The 14481-nt window shown below is 41.7% G+C and overlaps 1 protein-coding gene across 1 annotated transcript in view; it reads left to right on the top strand.

Moving 5' to 3' along the window:
* Positions 1-12361, top strand: part of CDC37L1 (cell division cycle 37 like 1, HSP90 cochaperone) — a 246415-nt gene extending 234054 nt beyond the window's left edge. The window contains exon 7 of the mRNA XM_086961203.1: positions 11237-12361. Within this exon, the coding sequence (XP_086817329.1) occupies positions 11237-11329 (93 nt within the window). The 3' untranslated portion in view covers positions 11330-12361. The remainder of the gene's footprint in view (positions 1-11236) is intronic.
* The last annotated feature ends 2120 nt before the right edge of the window (positions 12362-14481 follow it).

Genomic DNA, 14481 nt, shown 5'->3' with positions numbered 1-14481 from the left:
ACTATACTAAGAAGGCACAAGGGGAATTCTGAGTTTAGGGTAACGGTCTCTGACGCTTTTAAATAATTAGGCTCGGAAATAAAAATATTCGAAGCCTCTCACTTTAACAAAATGTTGCCTAAAGGGCTCTTAAGATGAGCAAAAAGACTGAGGTTACAAATGTGTAGAAATGTCTGGGTGATATGTATAGGAATGACAGCATTCTTTGAAATGTAGACTGCACGCTTATTAACGCATTTAAAGGTGGTGTCTGTCAATCAATGAACAATGGAACGGCTACTTCCTTCTTTGCTCAAACAACGTCGAACCTTCTTAACTCTGTGTCTAAATACAGGGCAATTTAAGAACCGAGAAGGACTTTTTCAGGGAACATGAAATGTCTTCAATAACACATCACACTACTTTAACACTGGAGTAAAAAATGTAACTGGCTATTGGCAAGTAAGTTAAAACATCCACAAGTGTGAAAAAAATTATTTCTTCTGCTTTTAAGCTCAAAGCGGTTATTCGTTGCTTAGTTACCAAATGTGCTTTGTTTTGGAAAAGACGAAGGTCCTCCCCCGCAAGCCACAGAGGGCAATCTAAAATGTGTAGGTGCAGCAGAATATAAATCGGACATAAAATGTGTTTCTTTAGAGTTGTCCCTGATATGAGCAATTAAAAGGCGTCTGACATTGATTCAGCTTGCTATAATTTTACAATTATTTCAGTAATGTAATGGTTCATCTAGCTTTACCCTATAAAAACCTCCAAGGTACCCCTGACAAATTGTGCTGATAGCCCTCAGAGAAGAAAAGAGACCGCAGTTCAAAACCCAACCAGCAGAAGAGAGACAGTAATAGAGGCTGCCACTGCAGCCATGCACAACCATAGGATGGTGCTTGCATTGCTGCAGCTCATTTGTTGCATTCCCCCCAAGGCATGTTATTTACAGAAGTTTAAGCTATTGCCAATAACTGTTATTTAAGTATTAATAATTTAAAAAAATTAAAAGCCAGTGTTATTTGTAATATCAATACATCTAAGTCACGTAAATACAAAACATGTTGCATTACAAATGCTTTAGGTGTCACATTTGCAAAAGTTAAAAGTATTGGCATTGTAAATGACAATGCTATTAATTTCGCTATTTTCAAAACCAACACATAAATAAAAAATTTGTCATTTACAAGACCAATAGCTTAAACTTTCCTAATGCGAGACCTATTGCATTGCAAATGCTTGTTTAAAGTGTTTGTAATAAAAAATTATTTTATTTAATTTTTTTAAACAATAGAGGTTTCTTTTTCCAGTAAGTACAGGGAGTAGGTGTATTTGTATTTGGAGTAGACTTAGTTTCAAAAACGTATTTCTTACTTGGGTGAAATAAGCGATGAGAAACGTGTGGCTCGAGCGCAAAGGCCTGTTACGCTTCTATGGCATTTCAAGTTGGGACTGCACTCCCCGTACAGGTGTATGCAGCAAGGCCGTGCTGACGTCAGAGTGTATAGTGTATTATTATGTTGACGCTCGGCGTCTATTTACAATGCTAAGCCCACATTTCAAGGGAGATTGGCCTTGTTTAGGCAATTTAGCTTGTATCTGGCACTCGCTGTTAACAACACCAAGGTCGATTACGGCAGGAATTAGGCCCCAGCATTTTGGCTTGATTTTAAGGGCGATAGGCGTGCAAGGCCATTAACTAGCTAATAAAGCACTTGGTAGTGCGTTCCTTAACCGGGAGCAGTTAGTCACGCATTGATAGAGCTGAGGTGCATCAGAGATTTTTTTAAAGTGCAATTTGAGGAAAATTATAAAAAATTGAATTTGAAAGAAGGTGAATAGGCGTATATTGTTGGTTTACAATAGAAAATGTTGTTAATATTAATAAATTAAATATGGATGCAAATCAAAGTGAAGAGTGTAATGAGGAGGAAGTGTTGCATAGGGTGGTGAGTGAGGAAGTGGGGCTCGCAAAGAGCAGGTGTCCAAAGCGGCATGCAGAGAGGTCAGTTGAATACTAAAAATGGAGGAAATCTCAGGGATGAGTTGGTAATGCAAAGCGACAGATCACGTGAGGATCGGAATAATTATATTTTAGATTTGGAATATAAAGGCATATTTGATGAAGAGAGCGAAGTGGGTATAATAAGAGATCCCAGGTTCAAAGATTGGTGGCCCTTATACCATGTCTCAGAATATAGATGGGTAAGATTGCATAGGTCCATGGAGAAGGAGGAACGAAATATCATGCAGGCTGAGTGTTCTAAGCCCATCATAGATGAGAAGGTGACTGACACTAAACGTAGACCCTGCTTTGATTACATGTATGTTTAAGATGGGGAAGGATCCCAAAAAGGGATTGGAAAAATCTCCCAAAATTTGTCAGGATAAAGTGTTGGAGGTCCTAGGGCCCTTGGCAAAGATTTTTGATTCTGTGGAGGAAGCATTTTTAAAGGGCACGGATGTAGATGTAACTATTTTAAGAAAATGGTGTCAAAGGACAATTTCTTTTCTGGGCACCGCAAATGCAGGCCTGTTGGCTTTCTTTTGCCGATTAATCTGAAGTTAAGTGAATTGGCTAGAAGAGAATCATCTGAAGGTTTACTATTTGGGGATGGTTTAGTTAAGTCTTTAATCAAATAAAGTGAAGACCTTCACAAGCTTAGACAAGGCACAGTATTCCATGCGCAGAGATTTTTCAAACAGTAGTTTTTATGGCAGGGCTGGTAGGAGAGCAGGCTTCAGAGCCCAGTATCAAAACACAACGTAACTTGGGTATGGAGCATTCAGGGGAAATCCTGGAGGCGGACACTTTCACCCGCAGAGTGGCAGAAACCAAGGAAGAAGAGGTAACCACAGAAGGGGACATACCCTTAATCAAAGTCAAGGACAAGGGAAGTACAAGGATTGTTTCTGGTTTCATCCCATCAGGTGTGGGAGGAAGATTAAGGTATTTCAGGGATCAAAAGGAGTTAATAACAAAGGACGCATGAGTGTTATATGCAATAGAGAGTTATTGAATAGAGTTCGATTCGGAACCATGCCAGTCATCAGAGCCGAATGAGTTGAAGACTCTGGTTCAGGAAGAGGTGAGACAAATGTTAGAGAAGAAAGTAACAGTAGGAGTAAGGGAGGACGAAAGGAGATTTGTAAGTACCTTATTCTTAGAAAAGAAGGACAAGGGCTGGAGGCCTGTAATAAACACACAGAATTTTAATCGGTATGTGACCAACCTACATTTCAGAATGAAATGAATTCATTTGTTGAGGGATCTACTTTAGGACTTAGATTGGATGGTGAAAATAAATCTAAAAGACGCTTATTCCTTGATTCCATTTGCGAAGAAGAGTCGGGTATACTTAGTGGCAGATGAAAGGGGCAAATGTATCAGTTGCAAAGTCTACCTTTCGGATTGTCAGCAGCACCTTGGTGCTTCACGAAAGTGATGCATTCAGTGGTAGGCTTCTCAAGAGAAAGAGGAATAAGAATGATTGTCTGTTTGGATGATATATTGATAATGAATCAAGCTGTAGAGGAGTTGCAGAAGGAATTTAATGTGGTGGTAGGTTTACCACAGAGTCTAGGGTTTGTGATAAATTTGGACAAATCAATAATGGTACCATCTCAGTTGATGGAGTTTCTAGGTTTTGTGATGGACACAGTAACAAGTCAGTTACGGTTACCAGAGAAAAAGGTGAGGAAGATAAGACAGGAGGTGAACTCAATGTCAAAAAAGGAATCAGTGAAGTTGAGGGAGTTGGTTCAAGTGATTGGCCTCTTATCGTCAATTCAGGCACGATTTCCAGAGCTGTTGCAGTACAGGGCCTTTCAGCGGGCAAAGTCTCTTGGGCTAGCGAAGGATTTATGGTACAGAGCTATATGGTTTGTCTGAGCAGAGATGCAAGAAAGAATTAGCGTGGTGGAAGGAAAATTTGAATGCCTGGAACAGGCGGGCATATTAGGAATGAAACCGAAATTTGTGTTAGAAACCAATGCAAGCAATAATGGATGGTAAACAAAAATAAGGACAGTGTGATTTTAAATTCCACCTGTCACTACTAGCCTCCTTCTCTTTAATAAAACCTCGATTCTTTATTCAGTTAACCTATAAGAGTTTCATTCTCTTTTTAACTCCGATTCTGTTCCAGTGCAGCAAGCTCACATGGCCTCCCAGGACACTGATGATAATGGGGATGGAAATTAATTTTTCCCACCGTCACATTGATGATGCTCCGTATCTAGACCTGCAAAATGCCAGTGGGTTAGATAAATCAACTGAAACAGATGTCAACTCGCCAAATAAGACCTAGAGAGGAAAGTGCCTTGTTTGCAGTGGTGGTTCGTAGGGCTGCTGGGACACTAGAACTTTAGACGCTAACTATTGAAGCTAAAACAAATATTCTGATGGAGATTCTCCAACCATGGCCCACTTTATCTGAACCATTACTGCTTTTAATGAAGCCTAATCGATGCCCTTATGGCTCCATGTTTCAAAAGATATTCATGTCCACCAGTCTGTAGACTTGTGGCTCAGTGGCACAGATCTGCTTCTTCTCATCCAGACTTCCTTACTAAACATTCAACAGTAGAGAGCCTGATTGTGCAGGGCTCAACAAACAACCGAATTCCTCTCCAACTACTTCCCCTGGATAGGCAATCCAAAAAGAATTGATTCTTTCAGGAAAATAGTGTTTTCACCAGTTAGCCTGTCCCTTAGTTCCATCAATGTGGTTTGCATATTGGGCAGGTATACAAATGCATTGTGGGACAGGACCAGCAAGTTCTTGCCAGCGGTCCCAGAGGCCAGGAGGTACCATAATAGGTACTTTAGGCTGGCCTGGATTGGCAGAGATATCAACACAACCGTCATGCTCATAATGTAAGTATGAAAGTGGGTTTGCTGGTGATGTGCAAATATTCCTAATGGCTATCCCCTTAGAGGGGTCCAGAATCTTTGGATAAAAAGGCTGATTAGGCGCTAGAACGATTAAAAACAGTCAATACACTTAACAATTCTTGGGACTATTGATGCCTGCAAAGCAATTTCAGACACTTTCAAGAAATTCAGAGGTTACCCAGAGGGATACCTTACAGGCAACACAAGCCCTCACAGCCAATTGTGCAGCAGCCAAAGCAGCCCTTTGCAAGGCCATGTATGTGGCACCAGTGGGAATCATCCAGGCTGGCAGGTTCTGCATTCCTCCATTTTCTCCTGCTCTTCTAGTGCAGCTCTCAAGCAGCATCAATTTGTCCGTAACAACTCGTGCCAGGCCAGTTGGAGACAAGATCCAACATTTCTTCCCTGGGTGGAGATCCATCACGTCAGTCAAATGGGTTTTACAAATTGTTCAAAAGGGCTAGGGCCTTCACTTTATTCCCTCCCCACCTCACCTTCCTCCCTCAAAGCAGCCAGCAAATTTTGGCGGAGCACTCTGCAATCCTGAAGCAGTAGATCAATTGTTTACTCTTCATGGGTGCCAATGACGGGGTTCCAGACTCTGAGAAAGAAGAGGGGTGCTATTCGCTATACCTTCTTTTTGTACAGTTCTGAGCCTCAGCCAATTGAATGCCTTTCAATGAAAATGACAAATCCAGAATGCTTGTGCTGCTCTGCACCGAGGAGACTGGATGGTGCCCTTGTAATTGCAAGACATGTGTTTCCTGCTATCCCACAGGCGTTTCGTGCAGTTCAGGGGGACAAGACAATTTTCAGTTTGTTTTAGCCCTGTCCAACTCAACCACTCATGTGTTCAAGAAAGGCCATCTTCAGAGGTCAGGGTACATGTATTCCCACACCTCAATGACCCACTGCTAAAGGTGAGCTGGCCGCAGTCAGTTGTAGACCACCCCAGTGCAACTGACGAAATCTGATGTCATTGAGTTTCACCATCAGTGAGACAAAATCCCACCTGAGCCCCACACAGAGGCTTCTGGTCATTGGGGCATTTCTAGGTAAATGTGCTTTCAGGGCCTGTCCACTGCTGTATCAACATGGGACCCATCAGGATAGGATACCAATGTTTTGGGATCAGTCCTGGGTTTTAGTGAGAATGGCTCGAACACTTCTTGGTCTGCAGGCTTTGTGTACCCTCTTAGCCACGAGTGGCAGGTGGCACATGTGGGCCCTGCAGAGGCCCCTCAGATTTCAGTCGGCCTAGCATCAGGCCTCTCCGACTCCAATCGGATTCCAAAGGAGACAGTGCAGAATCTACAGTGGTGGCTGTTGGGGAGATGTGGCGATCAGAAGCTTCTGTTCTCTAGAAGAGAGCTGATCTGCCTCTCAAACTATTCCTGCCAACTATCAAAGGGGAGTTAGTGCAGGTCCTCATGGACAACACGTCTGCCATGTGGGACTGCAACAAGCAGGATGGATCCTGTGCCAGGAGGCTCTTTGCATATGGCTGGAATATCTTCATGATGGTAAGCCAGCCACAGGGTCCCTCAGTCTTAGAGTGGACGAACTAAGCATGCATCATCTGACAGGTCACAAGCAGTGTCTCCACAACGAGATGGTGCACAGTGTCTTCGATCATTGGGGAACCCTCTTGATGGATCAATTCATCACTGTGAATTTGCATCGTATCAGCGATATTGCACAAAGACTTTTCCTTTGAGGCCTCCATTAGGAGACTCATTCTGTCTGGAATGGATCAAGGGGCTTCTGTACACATTCTTATTGCTACTTCTCCTTCCTTGGGTTGTGAAGAAGATCAGGACAGACTCTGCCCAAGTCATTCTAATTGCCCTAGTCATTCTAATTACCCTGGACTGGAACAGGAGAATGTGGTACCCAGAGCTTCTGAGCCTATTTATTTGTCCTCCGATCAAGCTACCACTTTGGGAGAATCTTTTATCTCGGCAATAGAGAAAGTCCTGCATCCAAGTCTCTACATGCATAGAGATTGAACTGTGGCACTGAATGAGTTTGCTTGGCTGACCGTGTTGGTTGATGTCATCCAGGCTGCAGGTGCACTTCAATAAAGTCCACCTATGTCAGACGCTGGGAAGAACGTGTGCCTGGGTAGTGTCCAAAATACCAACCTTTTACGGTGCAGACTTTCAGACGTCCTCAAGTTTGCCCAGGAAGGTCTTGCAGTACGTACAGTGAAGGATTAGTTATTGGCCCTTTCAGCTTCTCTGTGCTTACTGGCCCAACCATCCTTGTTAAAGTCACTGGTGGTTGTGATGTATTTTATTAAGGATTTCACCCATATGCTTCCTCCCCAAACAATTTGTGATGCTTTTGCCAGATTTCTTTTTATTACGTAAGATTTCTGTGATGTCTTGTTGGGCCTTCAGAAGTAGTTGGGGGAAGGAACGCATTATGCCCCAAGTCTAGCACTTTTCTGGGCACGCCTCCCCTTAAGCAACATTTATAGACATTTACTTGCAAGCAAGCGTGACGTTTTCCTTAGTAATGAGGGCGCTCACTTAGCCAGACCACTAGATCGCACCTGACGCAATATGTTAATTTTCCTGTTAATCCATTTTTTTAAAATACTTGAGAGATGCTTGAGCCACCGGCCAAAAACAGAAAAAGCTGCTGCAGGGACCCACTTTAAGGTTTGACCTCAGGCCTCGCACTAACATCTGAGAAGCTTGGTTATATAAATATCGTTATTAATAATATGTGGACAGTTAACATGCCAGGCATCAAGACCACAGTGAGTTTACAGGTGTAATGGCATAATAATACCTTGTTTCTGTTATTGGAAGAGTATTAGCAAAAGTTATTGGTTCTTGCTAATCAAAGTTATTTTTCGAAGTGAAGAAGTGCAGGAATGCTGTGGTATTTTGGCAAATACAATGTAAGATGTACCAGGACAATGTCCGAATCCTTATATTTCAGAACCCCTTGTCATTCACAGGAAGGACACATTGTTGCTAGTGCCTGCGTAGAGTAAACACAATTCAAGCCTAGCCACACAACGCAAGTTCATTAACCATGTCTGTATGAATGAATGCATAGTAAATCTTTTGTTCAAACTTTTCCCTGAGCTTAGACTTCTCCCTGTGTACCGATGTGGCAGCACCTTATGTAACAGTGCGCCATTTAAGTAGCTTCTTAGAAGCGCGTTACCTGTAGGAAAGGAGTATCATTACATGGCAATGACATATGTGCAGATAGTGCTGAGATGCAATGACATGACATTCAAGCAATTCTCATTCACTTATATACCTCAGGATACCTCATTTACGTCCCACAGCAAATGGTGTGATGGGCAATGATTGTACAATATGTAAGTGAGCATGCTCTGCACGAGAGCAGAAGAACGATCACATACATGCACGCATTAGCTTGTAATCTCTTTGTGACGCAGTGGGGCTCGAACAAAACTTTACATAAAAATAGCGACGGTGAGTTGAGTCACTGAGGTCTCAGAGAAGATTAGGGTTCAGAGGTGTCTCCCCAAAGCCAAGATTGAGGAGCTATAATTACTAGACAGAATGAGTGGTGGTTGGAGTAGCCAAAAGGCTGGTTAAATAACAGAAGTCAGCTCAGTTCCCAGATCTTTATTCGGTTACAGAAGCAGCCATAAAAGTACAAACATACATAAAATAATTAAAAACATGTTTGTGCTGTGGATCATGTCCATACTAAAATAATAAAATCAGTGCACTCATTATAACAATATGCCACTAAAACTGAGCACTAAAAGATAGTCATTGTTTGCCGGGCCCTCCCAGCAGTTTTCAAAAACAATCCAACATGAAAGATGCATTCCTCATTATTCAACTGAAGGAGGAGGTCATAAGCTCCTCTAAAATCTGTGATACAATGCTTCTTAATTAATGGTAATCGAAAGCTGTTGGTGTACATTAAATAGAAATCACAAAAGAATAAAAATGTAACATTGATTGACCCGACCTCCCGTTGCAAGAACAGGGGCGGGAGTCTAAGTTAGTTTGAAAGTCTGATGGGAAGCTTAGCAGATAGTGCTCCCACTGCCCCATTGGGCTCATCCTGTACCTTTGAATGCGGGTGCATCCATTGGAGCTCGTCTTCAGATAAACTACCACTCTTCATTTACCAAGCTCATTCTTCAATTTCTCCGCATGTGTTACCTCAGACCAGGCAGGGCACAAGTGTCTTTTGCTAATGATGTGAGGGTCATCCGGTTTCTCGAACAGTTATTAAAGGCCTTATACATACAGGATTCTATGTATGCCAATCACTGAATATTACTACCTTTGTCCCAGGAGAGACCATCTAAACAGTTTGCTCCCACTGTGGTCTATGTGGGCCTGCCAAGAGCCACTACTGGAAAAAATCATACAGAGGTAGGATAAAGTGCTTGTGCTTTGAAGAGATGAGTCGGCCATTTTCAGGCTTGCCGGTTTATGCTTTTTTGGACCACAGAACATTATAAAAGAAGTCCGTATGGTGGTAAAAAGAAAATGTGTGGCACGGATCAGCCTTTGCTATCCACTAGAGAAGACAAGTAATGTTCTTTAGTCCATGGGGCTTTATTATATTCAAGCTGTTCTTTGTGAGCGATTTAAAATCTAAATGTATGCCTAAGGGCGGTTTTCTGCAGCACAACGGATATTCCCGGCATTGTTTATAGTTGTGTTGCATTTTTGCGATGCTGTCCTTCCCAATCCGGTGCAGTGTCATGTACAATCTGGTTTGTTGATATATCACACAGTGAGTCGTGGTGCTGTGACGGTAGTTACGTATGTGAGCTTTGTATGTTTAGAAGATGTTAAACCATTCTTCCTCTTCTCCCTGTGATTGTCCGCACAGACAAGCTATTGAATAAAACACATTCACATGAGGATGCTGACTGCTCCATAGAAGGTAAAGGGCATGTCTCATTAAAGTGACGTGGGCTTTGCAATTCTCCAGTGAGGTGCCACGTGATATCTAATCCTACTCACTATCATGTAATCGTATACATGCATGGCCATGGTTTGGTGGTTTCATGGCTTCCAGTTTTAATTTGCATCACACAGGCTTTCCCACTTCCCACACTCTTGAGGATACTCATTTATCACCAACACTTCCATCATTTTCTCTCAACTTTTAGAACTGGTTAGAACCCCCAGCAGCAGGCCGTAATACCACAGATTGTCTGGAAATCTTTTGAGGAAGGCTTTTCTTCCAGCTACAGACGGGATCTGACAAACCACTGAGAGCACACAATCCTTATAAAAACGGAAGAAATTTACACGCAGTGTGAGACAGACTACTTCATGGTCAAGCGATGCGTTGACATCTATAAAAGCCATGAGCAAAACCATTTGCCTGCAAACATAAGCTTGTCGTGAACTGAATGTAAATAGCAACCTTCTACGTGTAGAACAAAATCTGCGATACTGTAGCTGTACCCATAAGGATTTATTTGCCTATGAAAAGTAAAGAAACTCAAAATGATCACCGATGCATCATGGTGAAGGTACGAATAATTTACACAGTGCACCGATATGTCCATTGTGGCTCTTGCCCTTTGTGTTTTTAAGACAACCAATTTGTATTGAATCCATATTTTATGCCGCGTGCTATGCTCCCTTCCTCTCTTACAAATGCCCCTCCATGAAGGTCATTGTTTTATTTTCACTGACTGTGACTTCACTGCTAAAATGTATTTGCGGTACAAACATGTTTGCTTTTGATTTGAGTGATTGATGGTGTTGGGGTGGGTACTGTTAAATATGGTTGGTGCACTTCTTCCATTCCGTTTTTGTGTGCTAATTTGTTGTAAACATATCTATAGTTTTCTCATTGATTTACTTATTTATTTATTTTAAATCTACCATTTGGGCTTTACTGCCTATGTAGTTTGCCGTATTACTTGGAGGCGCCTTTGATAGCCATTTAACTTTACCTATCAGTGTGTGCTTTTATGTTGTGTGTTTAGATATGTACATTTTTGTTGCAGGAGCTTCTGTGCTGCCGCAACTCATTATGAATTGGTCATTCAGTTTGTGATTTTCCATTTATTTTACTCTTAAGAATCGCTTCACAAACCTGTTGGATCGCGATGTCCAGTCATTGTAGCTTGTTCAGATGAGCCATTCAAACTTATAAGAATTAGAAATCTTTGAAAAGTGGATTAGAGCTGGACTTCTCTAAACGGAATTTTGGAGTCCTGATAAACATGTTCAAGAAGGGGGCGAGGGGACTCCCCTTCAAATATTATGCAAAAAGGGAACATTAATATGTGAGCATAAGGGTGGTCTGAATAAATGATTACATGTTAGCCCCTCGTATTTCATACACACTTTAAAGTATTGTTTGCCTTTCTTCTAGAAAGCTGATTCCAGTCTGAATGCGGAGTTTTACAGTTGCAGTGGAGGGATTTACCAAGGTGAAGAAGAATCCAAAATGATGGATACAGCTTAGATCATCTAGTGCCAAGACTTTTTTGATGCAGAGAAAGGAAAATTGTGGCTAATTTCATAACGTAAAGCTCCATTGATGATGTTATGGCCAGCTGTTGGAGAGACAGCAGGATCCTCATCGCTCTGACCCTAACTGTGCCTTCGGAAAGTTTGGAATGTGAATTCATGGGTCTTATTTCAAGTTTAAGGCAAGGATTGGATCTCGAGCTGGTGTAGGTTTTCCTTTGGCTAGCTGTAGATCCACAGAACATGTCATTTGCGAAAATACCTCATCCAGGGGAAAAAATTACTGCACACTCTAACTACTGGGATTGTTTTAACTGCGGTAAAAGAGCTTCCTTGTATATTTTCTTCCTTCTTTGAAAGGTTCTGCGCCATAAGGGACATAAAGCCCTTTGTCTTTGTGGTAATAATACATCCTCTTTTCTTAAACTTCTTAGAGGATGTATTGTGTTAATGGTAATATGGTTGTTGACCTACGCCAAAGCTGAGTTCGCTCACGTGTCAGCCACCACAGTCATCTCCAAGCAGTCCTGCTTGATGGCTCTTGCCTTTTTTTTGTGCCAACCTGGTCTCTGCTACTATTCTTCCTGCGCAGCTGGTCTGAGGTGGGGAAAGATGGGACTAAGACTTGTTAAACTTCAACCTTCGATAGTATGTTTGGAGGGGGTCACCCTACTCTCAGATGCTGCACTTTAATTTTCTCAGAATAACAGGCCCAAAATGGAGCTATTTTAGCGTCTAAGAAATTCAGTTTGTGCTGCTAAGCTTTGTGCATTTTTCACTTAAACCTCACAAGGGATTATGGTGTGGCTATTTGTTCTGTAACAGCATTAGATTTGCTTTAAGTCTATTATTCAGTTTTAAGAATAAAAACACTTAAAACTTGAAAATGTGGAAGCTGAGTTTACAAATGTGAGTGGGTTCCTATGCATATCATTCATCACCTTTTTATGTGTGTGTATATATGTGTAGCATTCTATTTTATTATAGTGAAATAATCTGAAAAAATAAAACATCTGTGCAAGCATAGCATCTGTGAGTGTGTTACTTTTTACGTGTCTTACTCTGTGGCAAAATGAATTTGAACTCCTAGCCTCAGACACATACCGACTTTAAGCGCTAGCCTTCTTAAATTTGCCTGTTCAAGAAAATTCTGATCTGACAAAGAACCTGAATTAATAACGCCTTTTTTCTGCCCTCGGAGATAACCGTATTCTGCTCTGCCTTTTCCCTACTGCCCTCAGTACAAACACACACATGACCACCAAGCTGTCCCCTAATTTTTTAGCTGAGAACACGCTTCCTTCTACCCTTACATTATTTTCCATGTACCAGGCATGTTTTATGGGAGCACAGTATTTTGTGACATTTCAGACCTCGGGGATGAGAAGCCTGCATTTAAGAAGTGTGATTCTTAACGTCTTCCTGTCACTGATAATAATGTTGCTTAGAAAAACTCAAAATCGAAGAATAGTACAACATCCAGTAAATAAAGACATTACAAATGGAGACCTCATATTAATGCACAGGAACCAGAGTGGAGTATGAGAGAAGGAAGATCATAAGGATCAGAAAAACGCCAAAGACCGAGGCCCATTGAATCGAGATCCTATTGAAATCAGCACTTCAAAGGCTCATATGTTACGACACAGAAACAAACAATCTAACGAAAGAAGCATAATCTCATTCAACCTACTACAAATCACCAGAGACTCTGGTAATAAAGGTAGAACGACTTACATGTCCAAGTAAGTCGGCGAATTGTCTACCTTCTCTAATAGATGATGCAGATCCTCTACTTGAACAGTTGTGTTGTACATGTTCACCTTGGCTTTCCAGAACATAAACTTGGGAGGTTATGTTCCCAGGTTAATTTTATGTTACCAGAATAAGAGCTCTGCTCTGCAGTCTGGGACCTGAACTTGTGAAATGAGCATAACCAGGGAGAGAGAACTATGTGGGCTGTTTCTATGCTCTGTTTAACATGACATAAATCTTGAAGGGCGACTCTGATGGATCATTGTAATATGTGAAAACTAAACTGGCAAGATTGATTTAATAAACATGAAATGCAATTCGGGCACCTACAAGCTAACTTCTGCAGGCTGAGCACAGACCGTGGTTTGCTATGTTGTGCAAGCACGTGCCTACAAAATTAAACAAACACAAGTCTAGCTTGCTGCTTAGAAGTGCACTAATAAGCTCTCTTCCTACCGTAGTAATACGATGGTTGGGTGACCTAAATTAATCCGCTGAAATAAGTCACCCAGAGGTAGCCTTTCTGCCCACAACCATGAAGTGCTGATCTGGGTAACTAAGAGAATAGCCATTGCCTGAGGCTACGCCTGAAAACGGCAAGTACTAATTGTAGTTGCATTACATCTACGTCCTCCAGTACCTGTCCCATTCATTACTTATGAGGTGTTACACCTTTAGAAACAGGAAATGCTTGAGGCAAACCTCCCCCATAGGATCTTGGCCTATAAGGGTATACCCTGCCAGGCATTCCTCCTGTTATTTTTTCTGTCTCATTCGACCTAATATGAAATATTGCAGATAGATATCTTGCGACTGAATACACCACTTAGTCTCTGGAGTTGGTTTTACTTAAGAGCCGTGTGGCGATCCTTAATACCGAGGAGCTTACAAAAGAGGAATGATCTAGCGTGATCTCAGTTTAGCATAGGCCTTGCAAAAAAATAACACATCTTCAATATTCTCGGTTACTTGACAACCCATCGGACACAGATTCAACATGTCTCCCTTTTTCGTCCAGGAACGATTGAATGTGGCCAAGGGTAAAATATCCCAATCTAAATTTTACATAAAGTGCATGTGCAGCAGGGTTGATAACGATATTCAAGTATTGTGCATACTCAGGTACACACTCAAACATCATGAAGGAGTCTACCGGGGTACCAGGGGATGCTACAGAAAGTTTGGTTCCAAGGAAACAATTCCAAAAGGGAGTTTTCAGTTTGTCCTGAGCTCCTTAGGGTAATGCAGAAGGCTGCAACCAAAAGCCTTCCAGACCCAACTTGAATTGCCAATTTTTAATGAGGACAAGCCAGGGAATCTTCCCAACATGATGGTCATCTAATACAATCCCTATAGGGTTCTAAATCCTCTTTGGTTCAGAGCCTTATCCAA

The sequence above is a fragment of the Lissotriton vulgaris genome, chromosome 3_1 (assembly GCF_964263255.1).
Source record: "Lissotriton vulgaris chromosome 3_1, aLisVul1.2, whole genome shotgun sequence".
Classification (NCBI taxonomy): domain Eukaryota; kingdom Metazoa; phylum Chordata; class Amphibia; order Caudata; family Salamandridae; genus Lissotriton; species Lissotriton vulgaris.
This window is presented reverse-complemented; position numbering and strand designations above follow the sequence as displayed.